At 41.3% G+C, this 24140-nt stretch overlaps 2 protein-coding genes across 4 annotated transcripts in view; both read left to right on the top strand.

The window, feature by feature from the left end:
• The first annotated feature begins 2140 nt into the window (after positions 1 to 2140).
• Positions 2141 to 14207, top strand: lrig2 (leucine-rich repeats and immunoglobulin-like domains 2). Its single transcript, XM_057030197.1, has 17 exons — positions 2141 to 2779; positions 3247 to 3321; positions 3756 to 3890; positions 3973 to 4116; positions 4205 to 4348; positions 4604 to 4747; positions 5471 to 5614; positions 5913 to 5993; positions 6251 to 6322; positions 6479 to 6547; positions 7866 to 8029; positions 8585 to 8896; positions 9203 to 9484; positions 9835 to 10275; positions 10357 to 10509; positions 11168 to 11356; positions 11910 to 14207. The coding sequence occupies exons 1-17, from the start codon at positions 2592 to 2594 to the stop codon at positions 12131 to 12133; spliced, it is 2961 nt and encodes a 986-aa protein (XP_056886177.1). The 5' UTR covers positions 2141 to 2591; the 3' UTR covers positions 12134 to 14207.
• Positions 14208 to 14961: 754 nt separating this feature from the next.
• LOC130524872 (membrane-associated guanylate kinase, WW and PDZ domain-containing protein 3) overlaps positions 14962 to 24140 on the top strand; it is a 109624-nt gene continuing 100445 nt past the window's right edge. For 2 of the 3 annotated variants that reach the window (XM_057031358.1, XM_057031363.1), the window contains exon 1: positions 14962 to 15869. In XM_057031358.1, coding sequence (XP_056887338.1) covers positions 15563 to 15869 — 307 coding nt within the window. In that variant the 5' untranslated portion in view covers positions 14962 to 15562. The remainder of the gene's footprint in view (positions 15870 to 24140) is intronic. The other variant, XM_057031361.1, reaches the window with a different exon arrangement.

Here is a 24140-nt window from a genome sequence, read left to right as displayed (position 1 = left end):
TTACGCCAGGTGGGGTAAGAGGATGAGAAAGTAGGGGCATACTCCATAAAAACTTTTAATAAAGCTGAACAGCGCTATTGTGTGACATGCAGAGAACTTCTTGCCATTGTGACAGCAATTAGCCACTATAAGTACTACTTGCGTGGCCTGCTCTTCACTGTTCAAACCAACCTCTCTGCCCTCCAGTGGTTAATGTCATTCAAAGAGCCAGAAGGACAGATTGCATACTGGCTGGAAGAACTGGTGCCATTCATCTTCCTCCACTTGCTGGAGCTCGCCATGCCAATGCTGACACCATGTTCTGGCGCCCCTGTATATGGTTGCTGATACTATGAGAAGAAGGAGGCCCATGAGAAAGCTCTGTGTGGAAGAGCTAGGCTCCATGCAAGATGGAGGAGATCCTGTCTACAGGGACCTCTCTCTCTCTTGTCTTATTGGCCTGCAGATCAGCTGTGCAGAATTCCACCTCATGCACAGCTGCCCAACTCATGCCCCACATTGAACAGTCAGATGGGGCCTTGTGAGGTATTGGAAAAGATGGGTGAGGTGGTATACAGGTGGTATACATCTGCCTTCTACTGGGAGATGGGTGGTCCTCCACAGAGACAGATTGGCCCCATACAGAGTTGATGCACATCCACTATAGTTCCCTGGGCCCTCAGCACACTCCCAGAGAAGCAAACACCACCCCCATATTCAATGATTGTTTATTTTACCAGTATAGACCCTGCAGTCCTGTTCTCATATTGTCATAAGTTTTGTGATTTGCGTCAGTACGTAAATGTCTATGGTATGGGCATGTGTGGGTGTGGCAGAGAGAATGTGCTGAGGGAAAGAAAAAGAGAGCTATTTGTAAGTTTGTGATTGTTCTTTTGGCACAGATGCAGCCAACAGTTACTATTACGATTCTTTAATAAAAACAAAGGTTTCCATTAACTTGTCATCATTCTTTTAACATCTGTTCTAACGTCATGATTTAAATCTGAAATCACATTATAACATATTATCACAATTGTTGAAGGAGGTTTATTTTGAAATACTACATCAGAATTTTCTGAAAATTCAGAGAAGAGTGTGTTTAATGTGTCTGTACTATATAAAAAGTGTGCTATATCCCATATGCCCAATTCTCATTTGTGATATGAAGTCTTCTTCCTTGTTGCTCTTTTGGCATTCTCTCATTTCTCCTCTATTGTTTTGTATGCTATAAAACTGTCGACCTTTACTCCGTCATGTCACAATGCTCATTCCATTTCCTCTTTATCGCTTCACTTTGTTATATGTATTTACTCTTTCGATTAATATTCATGATAATAATATAATATGAATAGTTTCAGAATTACTGAACGAAATAAATATCTCTCTATGTCGTTGTACTATTTACTGTAATGCCTCGTGTAAACAGAGCAAGCAGAAATCGAGTGTCTGTTAGCTGCAGCAGCACAGCGCCACCCTGGGTCAAGACAATGAAGAACCAAGCAGCAAATATGAAGGTAAAATGTAAAGCGTTAAATATGAATGTATGAAATTTAAAAACAAGTTTTTAATATGCAAACCATATAACTTTATCTTAATTGAGAAGGCCTATATATTGGTCACCCTCCTTAGTTACAAATTCTTTATTTAAATCCTTTTCTTTCTTTAATTCTTTTAAAAGTTGGAGTACCAGCTGACCTACTTATAAGAATAGAGAGTTGAATAATAAAAAAAAGTAGAATAATGCTAGTCTTGGAGATATAGTAATTAACATTACAGACTGGCCGCATAATTCTGACAATTATTCAAATTTTCATGATGATTCATTTTAATTTTCAGAGTAGTATTTTAACTGGGAAAACGGTGTATCCACACTTGCCTTAACCAATGGGATCGGATTATAAATTTACATTATTTCTTATGAATAGTACGTGAAAAATCCAATCAACTAAACTGAAAAAAACAAACCCAAAAAACCATACGGTACCATATTGTATTATATGCTACAGTTATACCGTAATAATTTCTGAACGTTATAAAACTTTTGGCTGTATGCAGTGGAGACCGCAACATAAAAAACGTACTGGAGTATAATCCAATCATAGCATTAAAAATCGTTGACGACCGTAAACTGGGACCAATAGAATTACTGCAAGCAAGCGGTAAAGGGGCGGGCCTTGAGGTGTCCGAACTAGGGGTGCTTTGTTTATAGAGAAAGACTATCCAGACTAGGTTGTCGAGACTACCAAAGATACGTTGAACATGTGTCTTAATTTGCTTTGATCAGATCTGTTAGCGATTTGAGGGGATTAAGGGTATGTCACGTTTACATGGGACTGAAACATTTCGGCGTTAACGTTGGCAACTCCGAGAGGTTGTCCAGATTGGAGCGGAAGGAATTCCAGGCATTAGGAGGAATAGATGAAATCTGTATCGGGATGCCGCGTTTAAGTTTGATAAAGCCTATCTGAAATCATAGCACTAAACGTTTAGCGCGTGTGTTGTTTGGACAAATATGACATGGTTTGAACCGTTTCATGACGATTTTCTTCTCAAGTACCAGTTTAGCGAATTAGCCACGTAGCTACCTAGCCTTCAGTGGGAAGTCTTTTAAAATGGCGGAAGGTTGGCCCAGTCCATCGGCCCTTGTCTTCATGCTGTTGAATTTGAGTCCCTGGATTCTTGGGTCTTGCCCTGCACCCTGCTCGTGTTTAAAAGGACAAGGTGACACCAATATTCTTGATTGCAATAGAAAAAGGCTGTCAGCGGCTCCTTCGGACCCCCCAAAGGTCATTACTCAAGTGTAAGTACTCAGACGTAATAAAGTTATCTTGGTTTTTCAACACTGATTTGTTGTGGTTGCAAAATATTAGATAAGCGGTATGCGTTTGACACACTTTAAGTTACTTATCTTTTGATTTACTTGAGTTATTTTTTTTTAAATTGAACCTTTTATTTTGCACTTTAAGGATATTCCATTGAAAATAAATTTCTAAATGTAAATTAATAGTCATGTCTTCAAACGTAGTGGCGATGTTTGTTGCCGTGATATTATGCTAAAATACATATGTTTAAAAATATTATTATAAAACGGTGGTGGGAACTTCAGTCCTCCTATATATAGAGTATTAGATTTCATTCCTTATTGTTTACTATTTTTATTTTGAGAAGTAGCCTTCCAACTGGGACAGTCCACCATTCATTTCTGTAAGAGCCTTGTTATTAGTATATTACTAAGTTGTTAATAAAATATATTGAATTTTATTTCAGCTCTATGAATCACAATGAGCTAACTGGCCTCCCCTTTCTCGGAGATGTTACCTCAAATATCACCTCGCTGTCATTGTAAGTATGGGCAGTTTGTGTCTCCTGTAAATGTAATGCTTTATTTTCATATTATGAGAACACCATTTCATAAAGGAAACATCTGAAGTAAAGTTGATTAAAACCTTATCCATACCCTGCCATGTTGCTTCAAACTATTTAAAAAAAAAGTGATTCAACAAATGCTTGGTACGGAGGTGTGTCGCATTTGCATGTTCTTCCCTTGCCAGCAGGTTCCCTCCTGGTGCTCTATTTTCAGACCATTTCTGGAAGACACCCCCCTCCCCCACCTTCATCCAGTTCTGCGCACTTAAAAGCAATTTCATAATCAGTTGTTGGATATATGAAAATTCTCTGCCTGGTGGTAAATTGAGATAAATAAGGAAAACAGATATGTGAAAGTCTGCTTTTTCTTTTTGTAACTAAAGTTCTAAAACTTTATCTTTGTAATTTAGAGTCCACAATCGAATTTCTGATCTGTTCATGCATGAGCTCCAGCCATATGTTTCTTTGGAGACTCTGGACCTGACCTCCAACTCCATCTCTGAGATCAAAGCAGGCTCCTTTCCCACAATCCAACTCAAATACCTGTAAGTTAATAAAAATACATTCTTAGTGCATTTCTTATATTCCAAGTTTAAGTAAATTGTTATTTGATCGTTTTTTTCTTAGGAATTTGAGCAATAACAAGATCAGTGTTCTCGAACCTGGCTGTTTTGAAAACATCTCCAGCACTCTGCTGGTCCTGAAGCTGAACAGAAACAGATTGGTAGTGCTGCCATCCAGACTTTTCAAACTTCCACAGCTTCAGTTTCTGTAAGTAAAACATATGGCAAAATCTCAATTGGTTTTAAAAACAAGAAAATGCGAAATGGTTCATAGCAAAAACTCTTTGTCGTTGTAGCGAAATGAAGCGCAACAAGATAAAGATAGTAGAGAGTTTGATTTTCAAAGGGATGGACTCACTCAAATCATTAAAGATGCAGAGGAATGGAATCACTAAACTCATGGATGGAGCCTTTTTTGGGCTCAACAACATTGAAGAACTGTAAGGGCATATTCACTTGATTGATAATATTCTCACAGAAAACATTTTTTAATTCATTCTGATAACTTTTTAATATGTTATTTTGTTACACCTTAACTCTATAATTACTTGTCAATAAAATCAATTAAATCTAAAATATAGTTTTAGCATGTCATCACCTTGCTTCTTTATTGTTACTGATTCTGGTAGGGTTTGCCATATCAATAATCAAAAACCAGATGTTTATACATGTTCTTTATGTCATCTATTTCTCAGTGAATTGGAGTACAATAACCTTACTGAGATTAACAAAGGCTGGCTGTATGGCTTGCGCATGCTGCGCATTCTCCGGATCAGCCAGAATGCTGTGGGCATCATCCGCCCAGATGCTTGGGAATTTTGCCAAAAGCTGGAGGAACTGTAAGTGTCTTTTGTAATGTGCTGTTTTAATACTCCAAGAAAGTTTATTAGGTTTTGTTTGTAAAGTGAAGTCGACATACAATGCGAACTTTCTCCAAACCTATCACCTATGTGTACTGGCAAAGGTGAATCATTTCAGAGTTTTAATAACAAAATGTTTGAGGCGGTTTAAAATTCAATCTCAATGTAAAAAAATCATTTAACAATGGTAAAAAAATGATTACATTATTCTCACACAATTAATGGAATTTGAGCCTGTTAACTGCAGTTTTGTTATTGATTTATAAATATGCATCACTCCTCCATTTCACCTATGTGTACTGGCAAAGGTGAATCATTTCAGAGTTTTAATAACAAAATGTTTGAGGCAGTTTAAAATTCAATCTCAATGTAAAAAAATCATTTAACAATAGTAAAAAAAATGATTACATTATTCTCACACAATTAATGGAATTTGAGCCTGTTAACTGCAGTTTTGTTATTGATTTATAAATATGCATCACTCCTCCATTACTGCTGATCATTTAAATATAAGCTGCAAATCAACTGGTTTCTAACATTTCAAATACAGGACACTTCATAAATGGCTCAAGATATTGCCATTCCTTAGTTCATGTGTTATGCATGTTCAATATCCTTGTGCAAAACAGCAAATACTTTGCTCTATGAAATTATCTGGAGCCCATATTTTTACCTTGTCTTGTTGCTTTGCTTGGTGTTTAGAGACTTGTCCTTTAATCATCTGACGAGACTTGAGGAAACGGCTTTTTTAGGACTGGGTCTGTTGGAGAGCCTACATTTGGGGGAAAACTCTATCAGCTACCTCGGAGAAGGAGTGTTCAGTGGTCTGACAAGCCTCTTCACCTTGTAAGTAGTAAATAAATATAAATCTTCTGTATGTTAAAGATCAGATTCAATTCGGTATTATTTCTGGACAGAAAACAACACATTTGGTTGTTGGAAGGCATTGGGCTCAAAATGTGTAGCACTCAAAACAACCTGATCAGTCTTGTCTGTCCTAGTGCTCAATAGAGACAGTTATGTCCCTTTGCAAAACAACAGTGTTCTGTTTTGTCGCTTCAAGCTGCTTACAACTGAAGTGACTTTGCACTTTGCATTGTCAATTGTTGTGGTGTGCTATAGTGTTAATATTACTGTTTTATAGAGATATCCGAAATAATGAAATCTCGTGGGCAATTGAAGACTCCATTGGCTTGTTTGTTGGAATGAAAAAGCTCAAAACCCTGTAAGTACACTCAGAATGCACAAACCTACACAGATAACTCCGCCTTCAATAATCCTAGAATTGTATCTGTTTACCAATTTCAATTTGATTACTAAAGCCAAGAACATACTGGTTTGTTGACTTAGCTATAAATTTATTCCTTAGACATATTCCGATGATTTAATAGGCTTATGTAATGTGTCATTTCGGCCTTAATGAAGGTAAGTGGACCTTTTTAAAAATGTTATTAATTTCAGTTCAAATCTGTTTTTATTCAGGATCTTACAGCATAACAAAATCAAAACAATCACAAAAAAAGCATTTGAAGGCCTGGAAGAGCTTGACCAACTGTGAGTAAACACCCCACTTGATCCATATGAGCATTATTATTTCACTAGCATTATTTATTGTTGAATGATTACAAATGACACATATTCTTGAATGGAAAATTTTATGCAGTTCTTATTAAATAATATCCATTTATAGTACTTCTTTCTTATCCGCAGGGACCTAGGTAAGAATGGCATCATGTCAATACACCCTGAGGCATTGTCCCAACTAAAGCTCAAAGTCTTGTGAGTAGCTACCAAATTAATAATGAAAGAATGTAACGCTTTAATGACCTTGCTTTTGATGTGTAGCACCATCTTCCCCTTTTAAGGATATCTGCATCATGTACATTGAAGCAACGGCAATTACCGTAATTTCTGGACTACAGAGCGCACCTGATTAAAAGCCGCATAATCTAATTTTAGAAAGATAATCAATTTTGTACTTATACAAGCCGCACTTGATTTTAGGCCGCAGTTGTCCCACTTAGTAATATGAAAAATTAGATCGAAAACATTCAGTACCGTTATATGTTTTTATTACCGTAAGAGACGAGTCACTGACGAGTGACAGACAGGTAAGAAACAACAGCCACTCTTTTCACTTGTATGTTTATACAGAGACCTTAAATCCAATTTTCATCACGTCAGGATTTTTTAACTTTTCTTTTAATTTAATCCGCTTAGCAACATAAACAAATATATTCTACTGGTAATTTATTTATTTTTTCTAACGGTGTCTGTAATGCAGCTACCTTGAAATATATACATTTGTATCAGCTACACACAAATTACATTGTTTATGCTTTTTTACTCAAACAATGAACAATCTAAACAACCCCCGATGGCCCACCTCTAAAATCTTCTATTTTCATCGCGGTGGCGATTGCTTTTGCCTTCCGTCTGATTTGTACAGCGGAAACACCGTGGCCGCCTGCTCTCTGAGTGTTGACCCAGTCTTCCAGAACGTTTTCAAGCTCGGGCCACCTGCTATGTTTACGTCTAAAATCTTTTGTCATCTTTTTGCTTTCGATCAGTTCTTCAGGCGGGCATCTCCACCTTCTCGCTATTGATTACCGTAATGTATGCCACGAGTACGTGCGCCAGCTCGATTTCCTTCTTCAACCGCCAGAGTGATCGCTTTTAACTTAAAAGCCGCATCATATGCTTTTCTTCTAGTATTTTCCATGTTGATGAGGGTTAGTAAAAATGACAGATTCACAATAGTTGTGATAGACATAAATAAGCCGCACCATAGAATAAGCCGCAGTGTTTTAAGTGTAGAAAAAAAGTAGCGGCTCATAGTCCAGAAATTACGGTATATCTTTTTATAAATTTATCTCCAGCAGCAGTCCAATTTATAAACTGTTAATTAATTGTCATCTTTAATGGAGCATAGTAATTCTTGCTTAAGGGGGAGATGAAATGACTTTCTTTGATAACTTAATATAGCCCACTGTTCAGATAGCTTTCGCGTAATATGTATTCAAAAAATAATTCCAGGATGTAAATTTTGCTGTTAATTATTTAATTTAATCCTAATTTTTACTTTTCTTTTACACAGTGTTCTTAACACAAGCAGCCTGTTGTGTGACTGCTATATGCAGTGGCTGGGACCTTGGCTGACTGATAACCAATTCCAGCAGTCTGTCTCTGCTGTTTGTGCTCATCCCGCCAACCTTTTTGGACGCAGCGTCCTGTCAATCAGCCCAGAATTATTTGTTTGCGGTCAGTCTGGATTTTTAACGACGTCTATAAATGTTGAGGTTCATAGAAGGGGAAGCATTATATGTTTTATTTTGTAGTCTGATAACCATTTATATATTGTCAGTCTTGAATTCATTTATATACCTAAACAACCTTTTTATAATGTTGGCTGTGCAGTTTAATGTTTAGATATCAGTGGACTAAAAACTTGTTTTTAGCAACATACAACTATAGAAGAGTGTTGCTTTTTTTAAGTGAAAGGACAGGTATCTTGTGGGGGGAAAATGAAAATTGTGTCATTTTCAAACCATCAAAGTGACTGCAACCTATAAACTGGATTTTCTTGCAACCCCCCCAATTTTGGCATTACTCTTAATGAGAAGCCACATTTAAAAATAAAAATACACCGTAACCAGCAGTAATATGATACATTTTTCTTTGTTTCTATTGTTGTTATGCCTACTTCCTAAAAGTATATCTTCAATCTTTGACTTTTTCATAATTTATTATGGATTATCACATTGATATTGTACAGATCCCCCATCGATTAAACACTTTGTCCCTCCTTCTCTACAGATGATTTTCCAAAGCCTCATATCACATCCCACCCAGAGACGTCGGTGGTCTTGCGGGGGAACAATGTAACTCTTAGTTGTGTTGCCTCCAGTAGTAGTGATTCACCAATGACTGTAGCGTGGCGTAAGGAGGGGGAGGTCTTGTATGATGCAGAAGTGCATAACTATGGCCAATACCAGGACAGAGAATTAATCTACACCACAGAACTTCATCTCCTCGATGTTAATTTCACTGATGAGGGGCGCTATCAGTGCGTGTTCTCTAATCACTTTGGATCCAACTACTCCACCAGGGCAAAGCTTACTGTCAATGGTGAGAAACTTGTTTGATATGATTGATTTATTGCTTTTGTGATTTGTACTCTGCTGCTCGCGTCAAACTTTACAAGCATAGTTCTGTTCTTGCTAAATACATAGACACTTAAATCCTTCTCATCAACACCAGAACCAACCATTTACATCTACATTAACTGTCTTTATAATCACAGAAAATCTATAAAATAGATTATTTATCAATCCATGAATATAATGAAGAACTTAAGATAGCAGAATTCTATTGTATAATGGTTTTCAGCCTCTCTCTAGCTGCCTTTTTACATGGACTCTTGTATGTTGTCAGAGATGCCGTCATTTCTTAAGACTCCCATGGATTTGACTATCCGGACTGGAACTATGGCTAGGCTGGAGTGTGCTGCTGAAGGCCATCCATCACCCCAAATTGCCTGGCAGAAAGATGGAGGCACTGACTTTCCTGCTGCACGAGAGCGCCGGATGCATGTGATGCCAGATGATGACATCTTTTTCATTGCTAATGTGAAGACAGAAGACATGGGAGTGTACAGTTGCACAGCCCAAAATACAGCTGGCAGTCTGTCTGCAAATGCGACTCTTACTGTTCTGGGTGAGTTATCCTGCTGATTAGGGGTGGGTATTTTAAGCAAAAGTACTATTTGATAATCACTCACTGGCTATTTTCAACTAATCCTCCCAAACGGGCCCCCAGCAAAAAGGGAAATTTGTTCATTGACTTTAAGCAATAATACTGATTTCAAACATGTTTGTTTTCCAAAACATACCTGAGGGACAGCACTGCTGAAATGAATGTTTTAACATACCCGTCCTCATAACGATTAATCTCAGTAATCTTCTACATTGGCATCTAACGTTAGTCCATCACACAGCGTAGTTCTTTTGCATAAACACAGCAATACATTCAAATTAGGTTCAAAGTGTACAAACCATTTCTTTTAGAAACTCCATCCTTCATGCGACCCCTGGAAGACCGAACGGTGGCCCGCGGTGAAACCGCTGTGCTTCAGTGTATAGCGGGTGGCAGCCCAACTCCTCGCCTTAATTGGACCAAAGACGATGGACCTTTAATACTCACAGAGCGTCACTTTTTTGCTGCAGCCAATCAGCTCCTCATCATAGTTGATGCTGGTCCAGCTGATGCAGGGAAATACACCTGTATCATGTCTAACACGCTGGGAACTGAGCGTGGCCACATCTACTTGAGTGTCTCACCATCCTCAACTTGTGATACTGGTGCAATATATGACCAGGACGCGTGGACCACAGTGGGAATCGTAGTGATTGTAGTTGTTTGCTGCGTGGTTGGAACCTCACTGGTCTGGGTGATCGTTATCTATCACATGCGCAGGAAGAGTGAAGACTACAGTATCACCAATACAGGTCTGCGTTTGAGAAACAACCATCTGTGTCCCCTCAAATCTCATAGGTGTTTGACTGAAAAGGTTTTCTTTGTCTTTACAGATGAAATTAATTTGCCAGCAGACATTCCGAGCTACCTGTCTTCTCAGGGGACTTTGTCAGAGCCACAGGAAGGCTATAGTAACTCTGAAGCTGGCAGCCACCAGCAGCTCATGCCTCCACTCTCTAATGGATATGTCTATAAGAACACAGATGGTGAGTCTTCTCCCTTTGTTCATTGAATTTGATCTGTCATTAATAATATTGTAATGCTTTCACATCAGAGATATTTTTGGCTATCAGCCTGAAGGAGTGGTTAGCTGCAAATGTCGGTATAGCTGGAACACTTTATGATAATTAGAAAATAAATCTTGAAAATAATTTTAACTTCATGTACTTTTACACCAGTGGTTGTGCAGATTGACCAGCATGTGAATTTTCATTATATGTTTTGTGGCTAAAATGAGAAACTAATGAAGTTGTTTGTCTCAGATATGTGTCAGGGATACAGACAGCAAATCAAGTTACTCTGCAAGATAGGCTCCTTTTTCATGGTCACATTTATGAAGTTCTAACTGCACTCCCCTTTAGTTCATGTCATCAAGCAATTGTGTGCATGTATATTGAATATTCTGATGTTTAAAAAAAAAAACAACAAAAAAAAAAAAACAGGTAGCTGCAGCAGTTCAGGTTGCTTTACTGCCAAAATTGGCAATCCAACATCAAATCATTAAATCTTTTTAGGTAGTTAGATGTAAGTTGCCGAATTTCTTAATAAAACACAAATACATCAAATGTAATACTCTTGGAAATAAACATGGTCACAGAACACACTTGCTTACAGATCAACTGCATCTTTATGGTTCCTTTTCAGGTGGTGCTGGTGCTCTGGTTATCTGCTCTGACTGCTACGACAATGCCAACATCTACTCTCGCACACGGGAATACTGTCCCTATGCTTACCTCGAGGACGATGACCCTCTGGACAAGACTCTCCCAGGCCTCAAGGACACCTATAATGAGCATGATCAGCACAAGGATTTGGCACTGCAGAACCTCCTCAGTAATCAGAATTCTTCCATCTTTCTTGCCTTGCATGAGAACATGTTAAACAGCCACTCTGCCCCTGGAACCAGGCCTGAAATCTGCGATTCCATGTCTGCCTTTCAAAAATCTGCAGCTATTCTTAAAATAGTATGCGTATTTTCTTCATTGCTCAGAAATCCGGCTAATTTTTTTTTTTACTTTCCAATTTAATGAGAGCATAATCTACACTTTTTGAGCAAGCAAAGCCAATGTATAAGGTAGAAATGTAGACTTTACTCAATGAACATCCCAGTCATTTATTTACTGCAAATTAGCGCTAATAACAATACATAATATAGGAAATATTACAACATAATTTAGCATTTATTTAATAGTAACTTAAACATTGCTTGGACCAGTTAGGAAGTAGTTCTTTTGACATCTAATATGTAAGTAAGCTTTTTATAGGTGGCGCCTGCTAGTTTCAACTAGAATGTACAATCTTGGTGGGGACGGGGGAGGGAGGGGGGTTAAAAAGGGCATTTTAAAAAATGTATAGTTGTCCTAATACTATGATTTACACTTTGCAGATTCTCATAGAACCTTCTGGAGGGAAGGGGAAGATCTGTCCCCAAATCACCAAGCAGGAACAGGCCATCACTCTGTGACAGTACACAGGACACCATTGCTGACCCCCACCAATGAGGAACAGCATGAGCCAGAGGTGGATTGTTATCCTCCCCAGTGCACACAGGACCACAGAAGTGCCTCAAATAGGACTAACTCCGAGGAGCACCCTGCTGCTCCCACATAACTCTTCACACTGTTTTGCCTTTCAAGGCCTCATTGATGCACTCCCTCGCCACACTCCTCCACCATTTCCTCTTCCCCACCCACTACCTCCAAAGACACTCTTCACATGCCAAAGAGAGCTCTTTTGTATGTTTACGTTCACTCTTAATGAAGCAGACTGACTGTCAGTCTCCACCCTGAAAGACCACCGAGTCTAAAGAAATTGACATCAGCTCCGCCGTTGCAACACGTCATGCGATTTGCTCTTTTTTTTAGAGGAGATATGCATGGACAATGGCCAGACTGGGAGGAGTTTTCTGTCGATGCTTGTCGTACTGGCAGATTGGTCGCATAATTTCTCCCAGATACGTTTTGGAGGGACTTTGCTGTTTTACTGTGGTAAAAATTACACACTCTCAGCAACTCCTTCAGCGAAAGTTGTCTAAAATAGGAAGGGACACAAAACGCGTGTTTTCCATGTCCCCCCTCATAGCTTCAAAATCATGCCATCTGGAAACTTGTTGCAATTCCTAGAGACAGTCGCACCAAAATGTGGTGTATATTATCAGTATAAATGAAAATATATCCTGTATTACCTTTATTATCTGAACTACTTTCTGTACTATGTCAGAACCAGTTAGTGATTCTTCAATGTTTTACTATTTGTGAAATGGAAGTGTACATATTTGTTTGCACACATTTTTATCATTTTCTGCACATGTGACAATCATGTTTTTCCTTTCTCATGGTTGTCTGTCAGGTGGCCTTTTTTAAACAAGCATTCTCAGACCCCACCATGTTCATGTACACTATGCACTGATTTGTTTTCCCTGTCAGCACATCCTAACTGGCACTTAATCGGTGGTGTTAAAATGTTAGTGTGTTTATTGTCTTGAATTCTGAGAAATAATAATTGCAGCTATAGTTTCAGTCACATTGCTAATGTGGACATTAATTAAGCCTAGTTTTCCACTTTAGACTGTGAAAATTGAGAATGTATTGTATTATTTTATACTTGTAAATATGTTAAATTTGATAACCTGATTCCAGTTACAGACAGGTTTGTGACAAAAGCTCTAGAAATATTATTTATCTTACCTCTAGTGTCATAGAGTAGTCTTAAATATTTTACCTGATGGTCCAAATATGGTTGTTTTTAGTATAAGCAAAGGAAACTGAAACCACATAGCTCAGAAGTAATTTAGTTCTGAAAATGACTAACCCAATTCTCTTCGTTTCAGCAACTTCCTATTTCTGAGTTGGTTTGTTCAGGAAATGTAATTCGTTATCAAAAGGGCAAATTGGCTAGTTAAAATGTTTGGAATACGTAATATCAAAAATCTCTTGATGGTCAGTTGCTACAACCAGGTTTTCTCCTACTTTACAACTCATTCATTCATTCATTCTGTTTTGTGTACTGGATTATGTTTCCACATGATAAATATGACCTTAAAACTGGTCATCATCACTAATTCTTCTTTAAAAGGTCTTTGCTCAGATTTAAATGACCTTAGAAAATATGATCATTTTATTGTTTGGTGGTTTAGAATGTCATTGAACTAAAATGGCCTTGGCATTTTGTTGTACAGCTTCACTGGCAACCGCGTCTACACAGGTGATTTTTCAATGTTCCCTTTTTCCTTTGCTTTCTTAGAATGGACTAAAGCTTTGACTTGAGTTCTCAATGTTCTGCCTCTGATGATCAAATCACCACATTCCAAGCCTTTCTTTTTGACATCTACAGAACCCAGTGTGGCCTTTCTTCTGCTCGCCTCCATATTTGTTTTGTTTCTGACTGATGGCCAAGGTTCATGCTGTTGTTTTCTTTCTTTTTTTCTTCTTTTTTTTAGCAGGTGTGAAATTAACCTGGAAACATTAGCCACATGTCACATTCAGATTTAAAATGCCTTTGTTTCCAAAACGCCTTATGACTTTAAACCAAAGTTTAGCACTAACGGTGCTGGAAATTTGTAATGCTGCTTTTTTTATTGTTGATCATTTAAATGTTGTTTGCTTATACATTCTATAAAACATGTAAAAAGAGCCTTTTGTTTTAGCAAGTACTACATCATTAAACATGAACTCTGATATTCTGACCATTTTGGCCCTTGTATTTATTCCACTGAAAGAGGATTAAGGATTCATTAAGAAAAACTTCTCTACAGTAATCCAATAATACAACAAAGAACTGTTCCAGTGATGGAATTATGATTAACTGGCTATCAGTGATCAGTGGTGCCTATGTAATTATGTAGGAGACAATAGATGCCCATGCTTTAATTTGGAAAAAAAGACCTCTACTTTGACCTTTGTGGGAACCCTGACATTTCTGACCCCTAGACACATCTGCTCAAACACTAATTATTTGGTAATGCTCACAATTAGATAGCAAATCTTTTGTGAAAATTAAAGATTGAGTTGAGCTGCTTCATAGGTCATGCATGGATGAATGCAGCTCAGGCGTGATGGCGTGTGGGTGTGCGCTGCACGCTTTAAATGTAAATCAAAAAACCTCGGGGAGAGGCTGATGTACTGTAGAACATTAAATCGTTTCGATTTTTATCTTTGCAACAGTAGGTGGCACTGTGGAGACGCCATTCCCTGCCCGATAATACATTTTTTTATTTGTTTGAATTACATATGGCATCAGTTCATTGACATGCAATTTTTTGTTGATTTAATTTTGTATCCATTTTTTTCCCCAGCCAAGACCTTTAAACACGAAATCAGATGGGGGAAAAAGAGAATGCCACATCGGATTTTTAGTTGCGGTATCGCTCTGCACCGAAAGATGGCATCAACGGAGCCGTCTAGGACCCACCGACGGAGCTGATCGTAAAAAAAAAAAAAAAAGGGCGTTTCGGAGTCTGGCAGCATCTTCCTTGGAACAGCCAGGTGTGTTCAAACCTGTAGCAGACAACCGTTCGCAAATGTCTGTTAGCTCAGTCACCGTGGACAGTCCATATATCTACTGCTAACGCCCAGGCGATGATTGTTCTTCACTGCCTGTTCACAGGTTTGACGGATTAATCGTCAACGCACTACATTTCACCGTGAGATTACCGCCGAGGGAGAGTTGATGTGTTGTTTCTGCGTCGTAAGGCTCTTGCGAAGACGGATTATGCTCAACAGACTAACAATTTAGGGCGTTAAACCTGGCTTGTAGTCATTTTAACCACCTCGTCGTCGTGAACTCTCCTGATTTTACGCACAAGGGGCGCCTGAAAATACTGCAAACCAGATAAGTGTGCGCGCCGAGGAGCCTTTTGTGTGTTGACAGATCTCAGCGGCAAGCTGACGGGGTAAATGTCAGGAAGATGAAATCACCAGCAGGACGGGAGAATAACTCAGGATGGTTTATTAGGCCGCATCACATCTCTTAACGTCAAGAGAAAGACACCCATAACCGTAACTTCGATCGTTTGTTTTTCGAAATTAAAGAGGAATAACGATGTCCAGGACACTGAAGAAGAAGAAACACTGGTCCGGCAAGGTGGTGGATTGCGCGGTGTCATGGGGGAATCTGGGGGACTTCGGCTCCGTGGTGGAGGTTCTAGGAGGAGCAGAGGTGGGACAGTTCCCCCACCTTGGCCAGATGAAGCTGGACGTGTTGGTGTGCCACGTAGGGAAGCTGCCCTACTACGGGGACGTGTTGCTGGAAGTGAACGGGACCCCAGTCAGTGGACTTACAAATCGTGACACCCTGGCTGTCATACGCCACTTTCGAGAACCGATCCGCCTAAAGACGGTGAAACCAGGTGCGTGTCCTTCTTATCTCACCTGAGCTCTGGATGGAGACGCGGTTTGACATTTCATGTTTACTGGCTACTGTTCGGTATAGCGAATCAGCCATTGATTATCACAACACAAGCATACTGATTTGTCTGATACATCTCGACGGGAATGATGAACACACTGCCTCTAAAATAGCACACATCTGGTTTGGCGCAACCAAACGATACCATACATCAAGAATCACTTTCCATACGATACCACCTTGAGGTTTTATGTAGACTTGGGAATGGCCCATTCTCTCCCCACTCTGTCTGGGAGATCAAGTAGTGATAATGGTAATAATGGCGGGATGCCCAGTTGGTGCCTTCTAGGCTAAGTGCACTTTCAAGCATAGATAGATATAGGGCATAATTACAGCGTCTCCATTAGTCAGACTACTCTGCTGCCACTGGCCACAGACGCTGGAGTGGTTAGTGCTGCTCCTCTATCTGTTTCATCATTTCCTATCATCTCTCAAAGAATCCTGGCTACAGCATTTTGTACTTGACTGTATATTACTATAAATTACTCTTACTACTGTGGTTAGGAGGGGAAAAGTTAAAAAGCTGAAAATCACCCAAATGAATCTCTTTTTTTAATTGACTTAATTTAACATTTTATCTTATATGCACTTTTGAGTTTATAAAGAGCATATTGCACAAATGAAATACACTCATGTATCCTTATCTTTGCAATATGCCTTATAATAAACCTTAAAAGGCAGTTCTGAGATGAGAAGAATAGGAAAAACCAGATGAATAGTTCAGCATAAATTCACAATTGGGATTTTTTTCCCCTAAATTCATTAGTTTCCAGGGAAACCACAGCAGAAAGGAAAACAATAAAATCACACTCTGTGCCATTTTAGTCATGGATTTTATGCACAGTCCATAATGAAATGTCAGCAAACCAAACTTCTTTGTGGTGGTAGGGGTCCTTCATTTATTTTTTTATGGCACACAAGCACACTACATACTTTAATAGGCTTGCTTTGCTTGCAGGAGCATCTTAGCAACAGGGACTGTTCAAAAGGTTGTACTTGTATGACACATATGTTCACTTGAAACACATATCTATTTGTGCCTGTCACCATTCATCCTTTTCTGTACAGTAAAATATCTTTTACACAGTGAAGGAGGGTCCTCATGAAATTTCCCTGGCATGTTTCACATAGACATGATTGTATGTTGCAGCCCCACATGCTACCAAGAGCTCCTAATGCTCCAGTCAGTGCTCCACTCACACAGGATGATTAATAAAAGACACAGAGGAATGAAAGAGGCATAGAAGAAGTAAAGGGAAATAGGGAAGAGACATGGGGAGAGAATCAGCTCTGGCTTTAGCTTAAGGCTTATCTCCCTGATTTTGCCCCTTACAGTTCAGACAGACCTAATGTGAAGCAGAGATACCGACAATTTTAATTTTCATTTACAATATATAGATAATATACAGAACATCCTCATAATGAGCTCTGTTAAGCTATGGCAAACAAAATTGTGATTTTGTGGATTAATGTCAACAACAAATTTGATTTCTTTCATGTCATATTGAGACCTGGAAGAGCAAAATCTAAATTTTGCGAGAATTGCTTCTTGCATACTGCTATTCGTTAAGAATGCTCGATACATAAGACACTGTTTTTGGATTATCTTACTATATATGTACTTAAATGACCAACTAGGTATTTGTACTTTGTAAAACAACACATAGGATGCAACCTTTCTGGATCATTTTTCAGATATTTTTGTACTGCTTAGGGGTTTTGGTTTATACGTTGGAATCAGCAGCTTGTTAGTGTTCTGCTAGCAAAAAAAATCAACACAAAACACCCCTTGGCATCAGCGTATAGATGGGGTTGTTACATTGTATGATTTGCCTATGCATTTCTTTGTGGAACTCATATTTAATTCACAGTCCTCGCATAATTGACTCAGTGAGTGGATTTTCTCCACTCTGATAGAGGCAGCGTACAGGAGGTTCAGCTGTTACCAGGAAGCTGAGATGAGATCAGAGCGTGGCCAGCAGCACTGGACAGGCTCTCCAGGCCTGCCAGATGTTCTCCCTGTGTGCTTTCCTAAGATCGTGTTGCCCAAGCTGGTGGGCTTCTTGAGCTGCTGCTACTGTCAGCAACAGCAGTGGAGCTGAAACAGAATACCATAAGCTAGTCTCCATGGATGCTATTATCCATTGGGAAGAAATTTAAAAGAGTCGCATGCATTGCTTTTCATTTCTTCTTGTGCATCCTGTGGTCCTAAGGGACTGCCTTTGTGTGTGCACATTCTTCCACAGATGCCTGTTTTGCTCAGCCTAAGCTTGCCATCCAGGATGAGGCAGACGTGCACATCTTTTTGTTATCTTGGAACAAGCTTGGTGATGTTGCTGTTCAAAACTCGCTGCTCATGTTGGTGCTGGAATCCACTTTTTCACCTCTTCCAGAGGAAGATCAGAGGTGAACATTCCTGCTGCTGAACATGCTATTTTCTACCGCACCTTTATCAAATTCAAATAAATAATTCCTTACCAGCCCGGCAACACTTGTGAATCAAAGCTTTATTTTGTCATTTAAGGGATTAATATTCACCATGTTAAGTATGAAACACCAAACTCATTTCTAATAAATGCACCCTGCCACTCTGTTCGCAGTCAGAATTAGGGTTGCGATGTTGAATGCTGCTAAGAAACACAGCAGATTGCAGGTGAGTTGAATAAAATATTAGCTAGCATAATGAAATAGCTTTTTGTTCTGAATAGTGATTTGATCTTTATGGATGATAATGATGCTTGATAATTACCAGTGTGAAAGTGACAACAATCTAAGTATGCTAAATCATTCAGTTATCCTTTTCTGTCACACACTGAGAAACATTTTGGCCTTATTCATCTTTGGAGTCTCATTTTGTAATCAAATTTGGATGAAGCCTCCATGGAGTCTGGCATTGATAACAGCTGAACACGCTGAATTCCATTTTAGAGCCCTCGCTCATACTGTACATCTTTGCTGATCCCGCTGTTCTTACAAATAGAAAAGAAGACGTCATCTCCATAATTAGTTTCTGGGGAAAAGAATTACAGAAAATAAATAAATAATTAAAAAAAAACAACCTGTGCAACCACTGCTTTTCAAATGTTGGACTACGGCCTTTCAGAGGTACAGCAAGAGAGATCAAGGTGTCTATAATAAGAACAACTATGATTGTAGTCAGTATATTCTATTAAAAGAACAGAAATGTTTTTTAAATGGCATTGCTGAGACATTGTTAACTTTCTTAAGCTTTGTTAAGCTTCACATGAAGCATTTACAGAAGGAAAACTGACATGGTTGTCAAAATTCAAAGTGGAAAAAGTTGTGGCATTAATGCCCTCTTTAGCCAGCATGCTGCTCCTCCACACTATTGTGGGCATGAGAATTTACAGAGTGTCATTTCATTGCTCGTTTCAACCTTCTAACCTCGTTTTGCTGTCTTACGTTCTTCACAGTTTAGGTTCAATTTAAATAAACTATTGTATGGCTTTGTTTTGATTTTGTATTGAACCCTTATGGCTTTGTTTAGATTTTGTATTGAACCCTGTCATTCATTTTTATGTTACATTTCTAAAGAAAATAACCCACAACGAATCATAAGAAGACATTTTGCTGATCTACAGCTTGTTTGTCCACATTGACCATCATCCAGCATCTTCTGGATGTACCTCAGGCTGCTGTCGGAGCTGCTGAAGCGGTTGTACTGTATTTTCACAACGATAAGGCGCACCTAAAATGCTGAGATTTTCTCAAAAATCGACGGCGCGCCTTATAATATGGAGCGCCTTGTCTGTGGACTGAGTTCCAAAATCTGCTGTGCGCCTTTGGTGGGTGCACTACGGTAAACGCTCCGCCAATCGATTAGCGACACACCTACGCGTAAGGATCCCCTAAAATGGCGCCGGTCAAGCGACACACGTACGAATAAGACTTACTTTAAACTGCAGGCCATCAAATATGCGGCTGAAAATGGCAATCGAGTAATCTTAGTGTTTTCGCTTTATGAGGAGGCAGCATCTCTCCATATGCGCGAGGACAACTGTTGTGCAGTGACTGCCCGCGGATTACCAGGAGAGGGTGGCCATCTTCCGCACCTACTGTCGCGACAAAATAACCGCGCCCAGCCACATCACCAACATGGATGAGATCCATCTGACTTTTAACATCCCTTTGACCCACAAAGTGGAGAAAAAGGGACCAGCACGGTGGCGATATGCACAACGGGGCACGAGAAGTCGTCGTTCACCGTGGTTCTCGGCTGCCACGGAAACGGACAGAGCACTGGGTGATGGAAGGCGAACACTCCTTCACAAAGACTATGAGGCAGCGGCGGGCAAGTTATGCCACCATATGCGGGTGGATTGTAGACGCATGGGCTATGATATCGTCTTCATGTATTGTAAGAGCTTTCACAAAATCAACGCTAAACCGGAACCGTCGGTGAGTCCAATTCAGATGATTAAGAAGAGAAATTGGGGATGTTGGACATTGAAATAGTGCAGCTGTTTAATTCAGATACAGAAGATGAAAACTTTGATGGTTTTGTGGCGGAAGAATTCTTACTTTAAATATACATCTCCTGGATGCACTGGGAAACATCGTCAGTGATGTATCCTGGGTTCATAGGGTGTTTTGGGTCTCACAACATCATACACCCTCGCCCAGGCGACCCAGCCGGGGTGATCAAGACCCGGCTTGTGTCCCAGTAGCAACTCACGGATCTGCCCTTTTCAGCCACAGCCACCTCGTGGCTTTCTCTGCAGCTTCACTTGCGGATTTAATGGCCCTCTTTTTGGCTGTCCCTGTGACTCCTAATCGGCCAAAGACTTTACAGAGGGAGCTTCCTGCAAAGCCTCTACAGCCAACTTCTATGGGCTCGTAGAAGGTCCTCCAGCCCCTGCCCCTGCACTCCTCCACGAGCTCCTGATACTTGGCACGTTTCCTTTCGTTGGCTTCCTCAATCCACTCTTCCCAGGGCACTGTAAGCTCCTGCATGATCAGGTATTTCGAAGCCTCTGAGATGATGATCATGTCTGGCCGTAGAGATGTTGTTACGACGTGCTGGGGGAATATCAGTTGTTTTCCCAGGTCAACGTGCAGTTGCCAATCAGGAGCTGTGTGGAGGAGTCCCGTTGTTATCTGTGGACCTGCACGAGGTCTCTCTCCAGTTTTTATGAAGGAGATCGCCTTCTTCGGAGCATGATGGTGTTTGGTGGTGCTAATGGCCAAGGCTATGCTCTCAGCCACTGCTTTGAGTACCTGGTCGTGGCGCCAGCGATAGCGACCATCTGCCAGGGACTTTGGGCAGCTGCTGAGGAGATGTTCCAGGGAGCCTCTTCCGGAGCAAAGGGAACAGGTGGGTGTCTCACTCTTCCCCCACGCATGGAGGTTTGTTGGGCTGGGGAGGGCATCGTAGACTGCCGCCACGAGGAACCGGACGCGATGGAAGTCTGCCTGCATGATGTTTGACCAGGTAACTTTGCACTGTAACACGCTCTCCCACCTTGTCCATGCCCTCTGCTGCCGGAGTCCCACTGCCCTACCCACTCGCTCTTCCTCCACGCCTGCTCGGACCTCCTCCTGAAGTCGTTGGTTTCTCTCTTTGCCCCGGGCATGGCTGACTTGGGTCTTTGGGAAGTAGCCCAAGCCTGTTCTTCCTGTTGCCACGGCCCCAACTAGTGCCTTTTGCCTTAGGCGTGACTCAGCCACCTCCACTGCCTTTTCTACCTTCCACTTCCTTCCTGTCTTCACCTCAATCCCGGCTGATGACACCTTGCAGTCCCTGGAGTTTCTGTACTGTAGGGCTTCTCTTGTGCGTGCCACCTTAAATTCTTCAGTGAGCCCACTGAAGGGTAGCTGTAGGGTGTTACTTGTCCCGTACAGTGCAGCGCTGTTGAGGCTGCGAGGAAGACCCAGCCATCTGCGCAGAAAGCTACTGATCTTCCTTTCAAAGGATTCCACTGTTGTTACTGGTACTGCATACACGAGGAGAGGCCACAGGACTCTGGGAAGGATGGAGTACTGGTAGATCCAGGCTTTAAATCTACCAGGCAGGCCAGACTTGTCCACCTTAGTGAGCCACCCTCCAAGCTCTTCTGTTGACTTCTGGATAGCAGCAGTGTCCTTCAGGCTGTAGTCAAAGAGCTTTCCCAGGCTCTTGACTGGTTGCTCCGTGATTGATGGAATTACGGTTCCTGAGATTGAAAATCGGAATTTGTCCACCACTTTCCCCTTCTTCAGTACCATGGACCTTGACTTGGTGGGCTTGAAACTCATCCTGGCCCACAGGATGAGTCTCTCCAAACCCTGCAAGATCCACCTACACCCTGGGGCTGATGTTGTTGTGACGGTATGGTCGTCCATGTAGGCTCTTATGGGGGGCTGTCGAACACCTGATCTGGATAGAGGCCCTCTGCACTCCACCTCAGCCGCCTTTACCACCATATTCATCGCCAGTGCGAAGAGAACGACGGAGATGGTATTGGAGCCTGTTATTATTCCTTTCTCAAGGCGATGCCAGTCTGAGGTTACTGACCCTGAAGTGACCCTGAGCCTGAAGTCATCATAGTAATCCAGAATCAGGTCCTTGATCTTACTGGGAACATGGTGTAGGTGTAGCGCAATCTCAACTAGCTTGTGTGGGATGGACCCGTAGGGGTTAGTCAGGTCCAACCACAAAACCGCTAGTTCTCCTTTGCTCTCATGGGCCTCTCTGATGAGCTGTGTGACTACACCATTGTGCTCTAGACAGCCTGGGACTCCAGGGATCCCACCCTTCTGCACTGAAGTGTCGATGTAGTTGTTCTTGAGGAGAAACTCAGTCAGTCTTCGGAAGACGATGCTAAAAAACACCTTCCCTTCCACATTCAGTAGTGAGATAGTCCGAAACTGGTTGATGTTTTTCGAGTCCTCCTACTTGGGTATCCAAACTCCCTCAGCACACCTCCACTGGTCTGCTACTCTCCCCCTTCGCCAGATCACTTTCAAGGCCTTCCACAGATGCCGAAGAATTTCTGGACAGCGCTTGTAGACGAGGTAAGGTACACCACTGGGGCCCGGGGAAGATGCAGAATGGGCTGCCTTGATGACTTCTTCAACCTCCTTCAAACTAGGCTCTGCCAACTTGAACTCTGCCGAAGGTGGGGCAGGGCTGATGAGCGCTCTGTTGGGTCCTAGGTCTTGACCCCTCAGTGGGTCGCTCATGGTGTCCTGGAGTAAGCAATTCACTTCCTCCCTTGAGCACTCAAGTCAGCCACTCCGCTTGTCCCTAGCAGCTGTTTAGAAAACCGGAAGGGATTGGCAATGAAGGCTGCTCGCTTCCTTGCTCTCTCTCTCCCGCGCCTCCTGTGCCACTCTGCTCTGCGGAGAGTTTTCAGCTTCTTCCGCAGGATGTTATACAGCTCTTTTAAAGCTTGCTTTTCCCCATCAGCAGCTCTCTTGAACTGTTTCTTGAGGGTTTGCAGCTCCTTGCGCAGTTGGTGTATCTTAAAGGACCTGCGATTCATGGTGTAAGAGGTGGTCTCAGTGTTGCCCTTCTCGATCCGTCCAAATCTTTCTGAGCGATAACTGACGATGATGGTACTTATCGCCTGAAGTCTGCTGTCGACATCTCCTTTGGCTGTGGCTTGGATGATGTTGGACATGTCCTCATCAAACTGCAGCCAGTCTCACTCCGTCTATTTGCTGGGGGCCACTTAATCCGCTGCTGTTGAACTACTCTATTAGGGTTGGGAGGCTCTGGTACGTGGAGGGACTGGGATCTGTGGGTTGCCTCCTGTCCAGGCTTCTCCTGCGTCTCACCAGGTCCAGGACCTGTGCGTTGCACCTCAACTTTCCGCTCCAGACATTTCATTCTGGCCTGATGGATCTTTAAGCCATGCTGGTTCTTGCACAGCTTGCTGCAGATACATGTCACTGTCGTAGTCATTTCCATTGCAGGGGTCATTAACATTAGGTCCGTCCGATTGGGGATCTCATCCCCCCCCCCGGGATCTTCTGGGGGTGTTTCTCTGTAGGGCTTTCCGTAGCTTGTTTGGGTTCCTTCTCGCAAAAGATACAGGCTTGGGTGCTAACCCATACTGTCCCGGGTGCCGTCTTTCCGAGCTGCCAACTGTCTTTCCAGTATTCGACCAAACTGTTCTTGGTTGTCACCTAGTCTTTCCTAGGAGTCACTGGCTCTGCCAGACGTAAACTTAAAAGATACACCTCCTGGATGCACTGGGACACATCATCA

This window comes from Takifugu flavidus, chromosome 4 (assembly GCF_003711565.1).
Source record: "Takifugu flavidus isolate HTHZ2018 chromosome 4, ASM371156v2, whole genome shotgun sequence".
Lineage (NCBI taxonomy): Eukaryota > Metazoa > Chordata > Actinopteri > Tetraodontiformes > Tetraodontidae > Takifugu > Takifugu flavidus.
The sequence above is the reverse complement of the archived record's forward strand: the minus strand, read 5'-3'. Positions and strand labels throughout refer to the sequence as shown.